We start from the raw sequence: 11,307 nt of genomic DNA, 5'->3' as shown, positions 1-11,307 counted from the left end.
GGGGAAAAACAAATGTGACTTGAGAATCGTAACAAAAGCACAGCCCTTTAAAGGTAGCATTTCCCAAATTTAATGTAGTCCCGAACAGCTTTCAGGATGCTGATTTATGTCCCTTATATGACTTTTCTTTAAACTGCCCAAAAGTTTTCCTTTATATATTAGAAACATATTTAAGAAAGTATATTTACGTACCACCAGAAATCAGGTCCCCAAAACTGTACATAGTATTGGAGTCACACACACTCTGAAAGCACTACTTCAAGGCAAGGAGGCAGGTTAACAAGCCAACTGCTGCTGAGGTGCATCCTTTCTCCTCCCACCACACCTTCTAAATTTGTTTATATGGTTGCTTCCCAAGTGTCCTAAATCCAAATCTTCAATAGCTTCTCACTGCCTACACTCCGCTTCCTGAACCACAGCCATGAAGGAAATCCGTAAGTTGTATGAAGTGCTTCCGGACCTATTGCTGCTTGCTTCTGTGGACTGGGCACAGGTGCTGTGTGTTCTTTAGCTGGCACTTTACCAAGGCTCTAATACACCATCAGGGTGTCAATACAAACACGACCTTAAACAAATCACAATTCCTCATCTCTAACATTCAAGTCCAGAAAAAACAAAGCAAAACAAAAAAAACTCAAGTCCAAACTTTTAATCACTATTTAAGATCTTTTGCTTGGCCAGTGTGGCTCAGTGGTTGATCATCAACCCATGAACCAAGAGGTCACTAGTTCATTCCCAGTCAGGGCACATGTCACAGTTGCTGGCTCAATCCCCACTGGGGGGCATGCAGCAGACAGCCAGCCAATCAATGTTCCTCTTTCATTAATGTTTCTCTCTCCATCCCTCCCTCTAAAATAAGTAAAGATGTATTTTTTAAAAAAGGCCCTTCCAGATTTATTCAGCTGAATCTCCAATTAATGCTGATTTCTTACTTCTGGCCACCTACTACCTGCCCCAATAAAACACATCTTCTATGTTTACTTCAGAATTTTGTATGTTCAAGTCACCTTAAAGGCTCAAAGGGTATTTTAAATAGGGGAATGGAAGGAGAAAGACATGACACTTTCTTCAAATAATGTAATATTCCACATTTGAAAAGTTTCCTGAAAACTTTTATTGTAATCAAAAAGTGACATAACGGGGTTGTAATGAATTCAGCAAATCATTCTGCTGATATTTTAGAACTGATATCAGCTTTTGCCAGGCAATTAAAAAATTCAAATGTGAAAATTTCACAGTACAGTAAACTCCACCCCAACTAATTAATGGTGGTTAAAAATAATAGGTCCTAGCAAAACCTCTCATGTTACATGGTCACAACTCACAATTCTGTACAAAAGTTCGTGTTATAAAGCTCTGATGTAAAAATCAAATAATCAAGCAGCAATATTTTAAGTGCAGCACAGGGTCTTCCGTATCATTATTTACAAGGCTTGAATCTCTTTACATTATAACAAAATTTAATACAGATGACTTAGTAATTAAGTCAATTTTTAAAATCTGTCCTTCTACACAGTGACAGATTTCACTTTTTGGTCATCTTTCTCCTTCTCCTTCTCCTTGTCCTTCTCCTTCTCTTTATCTTTGCTCTTCTTTGATTTCTTTTTCTTGTGTTTGTGTTTCTGGCTTTTTTCCAATTCTGCTTCAGGGCCTGCATGTTTCTTATGCTTCTTATGTTTTTTATGTTTCTTGTGCTTTTTCTTTTCCTTCTTTTTCTTCTTCTTCTTGCTGTCCTGACTTTCTGCCGAGCTGGCACTGCTACTGTGGCTTCGAGTTTGGCTTCCAGAAGGGCTGTGACTTCTACTTGGACTAACACTGGGACTGCTCTGACTCTGGCTCCTGGCGACACCTATCTGGGTGACTGCTGCTGTGTCCGGGCTCTCTTTTACTTTTTCTGTGACTTTCTCTTTCAATTCCTTAGGAATTTTCCCAGAAGTATCTTCCTCTTTTATTACTGATGCATTGCTTTCACTGTCACTTTCATTATAATCTGGTTCAAAAGCAGCTTCATCAGTTTCTCTAGTTAAGTCGGAGCAAAGTCGAGAGGAGTGACTTAACTGGGGTTTAGGCTTGGTAGCACTCTTATCAATTTGCCCAGCAACCTGCTCTTTTTCAGTCTGTGGGTCTGGTGGATTAAGTATATACAGTAATTTATTGCCACTTGACTCTTTACTGTTCCTTGTTTCTAACATATGCTTCTCACGATCCTTACAAGGATTTTTATCTACAGATTTTGTCTCTTCACTTAAGCGTTTAGTATCAGAAGTGGCTTTATGATCGTGAGGTTTTTTGTCTCTTGAGGGGCTAGAATTACTTTTTTTAGAATCTCCTGCTCCTTTTTTAGGCAAATCTCTCTCCTCCCTTGGCTTAGTTTTCTGTCCAGATGCAGAATCTTTGCTCCGAGAAGGAGAGTCTTTTCTTCTTGTTAATTCATTCCGTTCATCTCTACGTTTGGAACTTGAATATTCTCTGCTGTCATAGTCCGTTTTTTTGTCTCTACTGGGAGAAAAGTCTCTCTTTGAGGAACCTCTAGTGGAATCATGCTTATCTGAAGTTCTAGTCTCTTTGGAAGATTGAGACAAACTTTTAAAATTACCTTGTTCATTGAGACGGTCCAAATTACTATCTTTCTCTGGCTGAGTGCTGCTCTTCCTCTTTTCAGGATTTTCCTTCTCCAACACTGAATGATCTCTCTCTTTGGTTTTCCCTTTTTCACTAGATGCAGAGTTTTTTGAACCTTTGATCTCATGTTGTATGATTTCATGGCTCACTTCCTTGGTGAGTTTTGGAAGTTTCTCTGCTGGCTCGCTTTCTTTTTCAGTATACTTGACTGTATTTGCTGGTTTAGTGCTAACATTTTTTATAACACTGGCAGGTTTTCCTACACTTGACACAGGCTGTGTGGCTTTAACATCTTCTTCCTCAGATTCAAAGTCATCTTTATCCCATTTGGACTGAGGGACCTGAATCATAATAATGACATCTTCAGCAGGAGCTGTATTATCGTTATTATATTCTTCCATAGTTTTGATGACAGTTCGCTTTGTATCTGTTTTTTCTTCAGATTTTCTCACAGGACTGCCTCCAGTTGAACTCGTACTAAAAAGAAATAAAATATTTTCAATTAATGAAGAATTTACTTTTATTAAAACACTGATAAATATAAAAAGGCTAATCCATGATGTTTCTCTGCCCTGTTTCACGTGGCTCAGTTGTTTGGGCATTGTCCCATGCACCAAAAGATTGTTGATTCAATTTCCAGTCAGGGTACATACCCTGGTTGCAGGCTCAATCCATGGTGCGGGGTATGTGTGTGTGTGTGTATGTGTGTGTGTGCGTGCACATGCACGCAGGAGGTAGCCAATTAATGTTTTGCTCTCACATTGATGTCTCTCTCTCTCCCTCCCTTTCTCTCTCTAAAAAAAAAAATCAATGAAGATATTAAAAAACCACACGTTTAACTTCCAAAAGGAGTAAGTCTACTCTAACAAAGATATAAATTGTTTAAGCACATGACTGCATAAACACAATGACTCACCCCCAAAACTGACTGACTTAAAAGCTTATCTTTAAAGTAAACCAGCCCAACCCCCAATATCAAAACACATTCTTAACATATTCCACTTTTAAAGGAAATTCTCTCCCAAAACACTCACCCACCCACCCATATCAAATACCTGGTATAGTCCACAAGAGTAGAGCTGGATCCTTCAGTTCCAGTTACTTTTCGTCTGACCTTTCCTTTGACTTTTTCTTGTTTAACTTTGCTAGATGATGACTCCAATTTTTCAGAGGTTTCTTTTGTATTAGATATATTTTCTGTACTTCCAATTTTTTTACCAGTTTCTCTGTTGAGCTTAATTTTTTTGGCTGGGGCTGTTGATGAAGTTTTGTCCTTTTCAGGGGTCCTATCCATCTTTTCAATATCAGGTTCCATTTTGCGTTTTGGCGATGGCTTCACTATTTCAGTTACTTCGAGTTTAGAGGCTTTCATTGAAGATGATTCAAAGTCTTTCTCTACACCTTTCTCTTCAGTTTTTCTTTTCCTTTTTTCTCCTTTGCTGTCAAGAGGCTTACTTTTCTCAGTAGGCTTCTTGGCCTTGTCTTCCTTACTAGTTAGTTTTTCTGATTTGACATCTTTGGAATAGTCTTTCTTCACTTTTTCCTCTTTGATAGGTTTTGTCTCTTGGTGTTCTTTTGATGACTTAGAGTGAGCTTTTCTGGGGGTGCCAATGGCCTTTTCATCTTTTTGAGAGGAAGATGATGACTTAGCACTGTCTGTCTTTGGAGTCTCCTCTTTGGCTTTTTTAGGTGGAGGTTCAGATCGAGGAGATTTTTCACGCTCTCCCTCTAGTTTTTCTTGGGATCCCTTAGCAGGTTTTACATTTTCCTTTTTGGACACAGAAGATCCATCATTTTTTCGTTTGGTCTTATCTCCTTTTGCTTTTGGCTTATCTTTTTCTCTCCTGTCTTTTTCAGACACTGATTTAAAAGGGATGGATTCTGCATCCATTGGTTCATCTCTAACTGGTGTAGCATCATCTCTACTCGGAAGAACAAATAATGAGTCTGTTTTATTTTCCTCACCACTTGTAGGTTCTCTTGATTTTCTAGAAGGTTCTAACAACTCTGGGTTTAGAAAGCCTTCACTTTCTTCCCCCTTTCTCCGCCTTCGATGTTTCTTGTGTTTACTTCCTTTACCATCTCCTGTAGCACTGTCGCTCTCCTTTTCTTTTGACTTTGTATTATCCTTCTGATTGTGACTGTCTCTTGTTGAAAGCTTTTCTGGATAGTTGCTACCACCTATGTTTCGACTTCTATGACTTTGTCCACCCGAATAATCTTCTCTGCGGCCCCTTGTAAAGGGAGAATTCCTGATATTAAGTGGCAAAAACCTCTCTGGAGAAAAGTTCTCTCTATTTGCTGATGGTCGAGGCTGTGCTCCAGCAGCGTAACCTTTGTAGTATTTTTCATACCACTCTCTGTATTTTCTCTCCCATTCTCGGTAACGCTCTTTTTCAAATGGGTCTCTAAAGTCAACACTCCTGCCATAATAAGCTTTTATGTCATATGGTGGTGGAACTTCTCTGTATCTATTAAAATATTCACGTTCTGCTTCCCCTTGTGGTACAGTACGTTTATTTGGAGATTGTCCCCTAAATGCTTGAGGGGACCTTGATCGTGAATGATATCGTCTATATAGTGGTGACCTTGACCTAGATCGATGATATCCGTGAGATCTAGACCTTGAGCGGTAATTTCGACTCTTGCCTCTGCCTCTTCTGGGGTATGGAGGTGATCGCGAATAGGAACGAGAGTGTGAGCGGCTAAATGATCGAGAATAAGAACGTGACCGCGTTGAACCAGATCTTGATTTAGAGTAAGTATAAGAACTTCTGGAGTATGAGGAACCACTATAGGGAGATTTAGACCTAAAAACAAAAACAAAACAACAGTTGGACAGTTGAGAAATATATACAAAATAAAACACAGACTCTCAGATTCTAGCATGCTTCTCCTTAGGGTTCTATCTTTCTATCAAATTTCATCTTGGATGATTAAAGAGGCACAGTGGCCTTTATTGGAATGGAATAAAATACACTATGCAAAGGTCAGATCAATCACTTGTTACAAAACAAAAGTGAAACCTTAACAATTAGAGTGAAGTGCATTAATGTACTGTGAGTTATATGAGCTAATAAACTTAACATTTAAAAAAATGCCAATTATGTTTAAATTTTACTTCCTATTTGCCCATTTAAATATGAGCAATATCTTTTATCCTATGTTGGCCAATATAATCTAGCTTTAAAAGAAACTGCATTTCAAATGTAAGCTTAAAAAATAAGTCTTTTAAACAAACTTCCAGGGAATTTTTATAGTAATTCAGTTTTTCTATCAATAAAGCAACTTGTATTCTTTCATACATCACCATAATTACACAGGTTAATGTTCCAGCAAGAAGCTGTAGCCTTAAGTAACAGTGTCCTCAGATATGTGCTTTGGCTATTCCCCTATTTCTTTCCTTCCACAAACATTTCCCAATTATTTCACATTATAAATAAAGTTCAAGGGACAAGGGTACTTTAATCCCCATAACTGCTAGTTCTACACAATAGAATTGACATTGAGACATTATTTCAATAAAAGGATATTGGGAAATAAGCTACGTCTCCATTTCTATATATCTAGACCGAATCAGAAAAACTCCGTAAGTGCAGTGTTATTTATATCCATAGCTAATCCCTGGATAGGCAAAGTCCCATTTGTAATTCTGTTGTGAAGGCTTGCAAAACACTAACCTGGAAAATGAGCGCCTACGCTCCTTTTGAATCTTTTTGTATTCCATCAATTCCTTAGCAAAATCATTTGTAAACTCATCTAGCTTGGACTTTTTCTTTTCCCTAGTAAAATAAAGTTAAAGAGTGAAAGTTAACAAAAACCATTTAAGAAAACTAACAAGACAAATGTAATTAGACCATGAATGAAATGAATGAAATTGCCATTAGTTTTCCACTTTAAAACTACAGATAACTAGGAATCCCTGAGGAAGTTGCTTGTATGGCTTTGGTTCGATTTCTACGTGATTTTTCTTGTACTAACTGGAAACAATGGAAAATGTTTCCATAGATACCTGCTTAAGGTTACATCAGAAAATGAAAGTGTATAATTTCAAATGAACACACTTACTCTTCTTTTAGCCGTCGCTGCTCTCTATAGAATTCTTCCCTGGACAGAGGTGGTGCTTGTGTTGTTGGGATGGTATTTGAATGACCAGTCTGCACTCCTGATGATACCCAAGGTGTTGATAAATTGGCTGGCGCTGGAGGGAACCCGGGGGGAGGGACGCTATACCCAGCAGGTGGTGGCTGGCCAGGAGGAAACTGAGGAGAAAACTGTGGTGGAGGAACACCTGGAGGAAGAGGCAGTGTATGTGGAGGAGGTGGGTACAAAGGAGGGGGCGGAACAGGCACAAAAACTGGAGCTGTTGGTAGTGATGGGCCTTGAGTTCTCTGTGATCTTTCGCTGTGGTGTCGTCCACGGTTTATACTTCTGGAGAAATAAAAATTCCAAGATGTTATTTCTTCAAACTAAAATCATCTGAGATAAGTAAGTTTGTCTTTTCTATCCATAATTATTTTCAAACTTATAAACAATGGATTAGAATAAGAACACTGATATCACTTATATGTACCATCATTTACATATAAAAATAATTATAAAGGCTACCTAGGGACTGAGATGATGTAAGTATACGGGGCCTTCTCTGTACAGCCAAGGTATACTTAAAAGTTTCTTTTGTAAAGTTCAGATTTATCATCACCCTACAACTATCTCATTAGTTCCTAATTTTTCCTTTAAAGGAACTAGCTGACAGGTTACTATTTCTGTAATAAAGGCACTTAATTCTCCCCAAAATGTCTTCCCAGACTCAAAGTTTAAAAGGAGGAAAAACACTTCGTATAATTTTTGAGGGAAGAAGTGGGTAAAGACCCTTCAAAGTACAATAAATTACTAGTTTTAACATTTGTAATGAATGAAAATTACACTGCTTTCTCTCAAAGGTTTAGGTCAAAATAACAGTGATGGCCAAAGTTTCTGATTTGTGCCTCATCAAAGAAATAATGGCTTCTTTAAAAGTGTGGGGTTCTTGCCCTGGCTAGAGTGTCATTCATGCAATGAAGGGTTTCGGGTTTGATTCCCAGTCAGGGCACATACCCAGGTTGCGGGTTTGATCTCTGGTTGGGGCACTTGCGTGAGGCAACCGATCGATGTTTCTCTTTCTCTCTCTCTCTTCTTCTCTCTCTAAAATCAATGAAAAACATATCCTCAGGTAAGAATTAAAAAATAATGATAATAAAATAGTGGATTTCTTTCTGTTAAAGATTCTTTAAATTATAGCTCACTAATATAAAGTAGTAGCAGGAGGGGTGCTTAGATTTTAAGCCTCTTTTCAGAGTCTGATTTAGTAAATATTATCTTCCATTAATGTGATCTATAAGGAAGTATTAGTTTACTTTCAGAAACTTATCAATTCTTAATGGAGCACTAGAAAATACAGTAAAACGTCAATATAACGGACTAATTTGGGTGAGGGGTTGTCCATTAAAGCTGAAAGTCCATTATATAGTAAAAATAAAGTAGGTTTTTTGAATGTGTATGACAAGAAAACTGACAAATTAGTTTACCTGTTTATACTTATGTAGACATGTCTGTGTAATTAAAATTAAGTATGCATAAAAGTTTAATTTCACAGAAAAGTCTTTAAATTTATACTGAATAGGTCTAGCAAATGTGTTCATTCACCAGTTACCAAGAATAAACAAATGCACATGCCTGGGGCATGGCTTAGCATGTGAGAACATGGGCTGGCATGTGTGAAAACTGCTGCAAAAAGTCACACCACATGATAACAGAAACAACTGCTTCATGCAATGCAGTGTGGTCATGTGCTAATCACTTGTAGAACATTATTTATAAGCAGTGATTCTTGGATTTAAAAATGTAGATTTGTAATTGTAGATATGTAATATTTATTTATGTTGGCAAAATTACTAGTGTTTTTTCTAACAAATGGCCTATTCGATAAAATTTGTTAAAAATTACAGTGAATTAATAACAAAAATGACCTGTTAATCTAATTATAAGCAAATCTTGGTTAAAAGCATTTAGAAATTAACAGGGTATTAATCTTCATATATGACATACAAACAGGAAATTTTGTCTGTTAAGTCCAGGTCCACAAAATCACCTTTACTAATCCTGTCATAAAGTTAACTTGGAGAACCCTTTACTCTGGTGGTGTGTGAGTATGACTTATTTACTTGTTAGATTAGTACAGCTTGTTCCTGTGCAGGGCACGAGCTCCTAACAACATTCTCCTGGTCTCTTCTTTTCGAAAAGAAAAGAAAAAAAAGACTGGGCAATTGGGTCTAGAAGAGAAATAAATACAATGCTTCACACTTGGGAGCTTTGGGCGCTGAGCTGATTAACTGAAATACGCTCTGGGCCTTAATGACTTCCTTCTACCCTCAAAAGAGTATGTAAGCCAACAATCTGCTGTGTGCTGACAGGGAGAAAGCAGTTGACTGATGTTGGGAAGGAGCCTTAAAACCATAATTAAAATACTGACATAATCCATTTTTCTTAGACCTCTTAAGGGCGACTACTGAGGACTAAAGTTAGTGTAAACTATAACTGTGCTTTAATTTCTCTGTGTTATATTTTTGAGTGTGTCATCAGATTAGTGTTTTTCAAGAATTTTAGCAAGCCTACCTGTAGCAACTCCTCTCTCCCCTCCTAATTTGCTGTGGCGGAGAAACCAGATATCCAAGCTTGTTGGAACTGTATGGAAAGAAAGATAAAATAAGCTTGATTATAACACATTACCTTTTTAGTGTGTATACATTAACTTTACTTTGAAAATGTTTCTTACTCCCTGTTCCCAACTCTTACAAGTTCAAATAGAGAAGATATGCGTAACATTTACTTTAACTAATTTTTCTGATTAATGTGTTTAACAATGACACCTCAATATAGACTATTTTCTGTAATATTATGTTCAATTAGCATTCTATAAGTTAGTCTGTGAACTCATTGTTACAGAAAAGGAACAAAGCCCTTACCTGCCGGGCAATGTGTAGGCATTTTATATGTTGAGGGAGGCAGTACCAATCAACTTCTATAGATAGGGAAATAGGCTGAGAGGTGTCCCACTGCCCACTGTCATGTCGCTAGTATATGGAAGAGCTGGGATTCAAACCCGGTCTACCTGTCTGCAAAGCCCACATTTTCCCTAATATGTTCCATTAGTCTCTTATTTAAATATTTTATAAAAGATATTTGGTTTATCTTTCAAACAACAACAAAATAATCAAAATTTTAGAATATAAGCCAGTTTATACATATATGTAAGCCTGTTAATATGAATTATATAAGCAGAAATGATTGTATATATAGAAAGATAAAGAAATCTACCGATTTTTAATATGCTAATAAGATCAAAGTTTATTGTATTTCAGGGTAGAAAACCATTTAAATATTAATATGCAGTAAAATGACACTAACACAGACTATTCAAAATGAGAAATTTTGTGTTGTGTGGGCTTTCATCTCAGTATGTATTTATTTATTCAAATTTTGAACATCCAAATTAAGAACAGGAAGAAGTTTAATCGGTTAGGATAAGTGAGTCAGTATTTAAACTATTCTTTCAAGTTATTCTTATCTATTCATTAATTAAGGTCCTGTCAATATCACCATTTGTTAAGACATAAAAATAAAAGGAATTTATAAGATTTTAAATTTTAAAAAAGAATTACTTATTCTTTTAAAAAAGAATTTTCATAATTTTGAATTTGTGGTATTTTACATAAAAACCATGGTAACATGACATATAAGAGTTAGCAAAAGACATTCATCAATACAATGTCTAGATCAGGGATCCTCAAACTTTTTAAACAGGGGGCCAGTTCACTGTCCCTCAGACATTGGAGGGCCGGACTAGAGTTTAAAAAAAAACTATGAACAAATTCCTATGCACACTACAAATATCTTATTTTGAAGTAAAAAAACAAAACGGGAACAAATACAATATTTGTATTTGCATGTGGCCCGCGGGCCGTAGTTTGAGGACCCCTGGTCTAGATTATAGTTTCCATTATCTAGCTCAAAGCAATCAGCTGAAGATTATTTTAAACATATACTTACTGCTCCCAACCTGGTCGACCACCACCTGGACGAGCAGCATTTATTCTTACTGGACCTTGGAAGCAAAAATAAACAAGAACAGTAAGTAAATATTTTATTGTGTTTAGAAAAAGTTATAGGAAAAACGTTCAAACCAGAATGATTTTACTCACCAGTTGTAGGGATCAACTGTCCGTGCAATAATGACTGTCCAAGCAAAGATGGGGTTCCAAGCACAGGCACCTGGTAACCCTTTAGGAAAAAAAAAACACAAATAAAAAAATAGTTTTTAACAAATAGTTAAACAAACAAACAAGCACCTCAAAACAGAAAAACTCTATTGTTAAAAAAAAAAAAAAGTCTACAAATTTAAAAGCCAGTAAAACTTACTTTCTCCTCCATAAGGGCAGTAATTGCTATTGAAGAGGCTCCCTTTGAATGTTCTGAGGCAAGGGCTGCAGCTGGCAATATTTTATTATCGGAATCCCTAAAAAACAATAATTTACAATACACTAAAAAGTTATCAGACATGGAGGATTAAGAGTAAAAGTTACAACTGTTTTTTCATCCTCTGCACTAAGATGAGTTAAATCAAAGATGATGAAAACTTCTGAGGAA

General features: G+C 36.6%; 1 protein-coding gene across 4 annotated transcripts in view; it reads right to left on the bottom strand.

The window, feature by feature from the left end:
• Positions 1-1,090: 1,090 nt before the first annotated feature.
• Positions 1,091-11,307, bottom strand: part of RBBP6 (RB binding protein 6, ubiquitin ligase) — a 32,402-nt gene continuing 22,185 nt past the window's right edge. The window contains exons 11-19 of one of the 4 annotated variants that reach the window (XM_059692100.1): positions 11,080-11,176; positions 10,863-10,941; positions 10,711-10,765; positions 9,277-9,345; positions 7,720-7,806; positions 6,691-7,053; positions 6,303-6,404; positions 3,678-5,432; positions 1,091-3,099 (exon numbers count right to left, since the gene is read on the bottom strand). In XM_059692100.1, coding sequence (XP_059548083.1) covers positions 1,509-3,099; positions 3,678-5,432; positions 6,303-6,404; positions 6,691-7,053; positions 7,720-7,806; positions 9,277-9,345; positions 10,711-10,765; positions 10,863-10,941; positions 11,080-11,176 — 4,198 coding nt within the window. In that variant the 3' untranslated portion in view covers positions 1,091-1,508. The remainder of the gene's footprint in view (positions 3,100-3,677; positions 5,433-6,302; positions 6,405-6,690; positions 7,054-7,719; positions 7,807-9,276; positions 9,346-10,710; positions 10,766-10,862; positions 10,942-11,079; positions 11,177-11,307) is intronic. The other 3 variants (XM_059692102.1, XM_059692101.1, XM_059692103.1) reach the window with 3 other exon arrangements.

Source organism: Myotis daubentonii, chromosome 4, assembly GCF_963259705.1.
Source record: "Myotis daubentonii chromosome 4, mMyoDau2.1, whole genome shotgun sequence".
NCBI lineage: Eukaryota > Metazoa > Chordata > Mammalia > Chiroptera > Vespertilionidae > Myotis > Myotis daubentonii.
The sequence above is the reverse complement of the archived record's forward strand: the minus strand, read 5'-3'. Positions and strand labels throughout refer to the sequence as shown.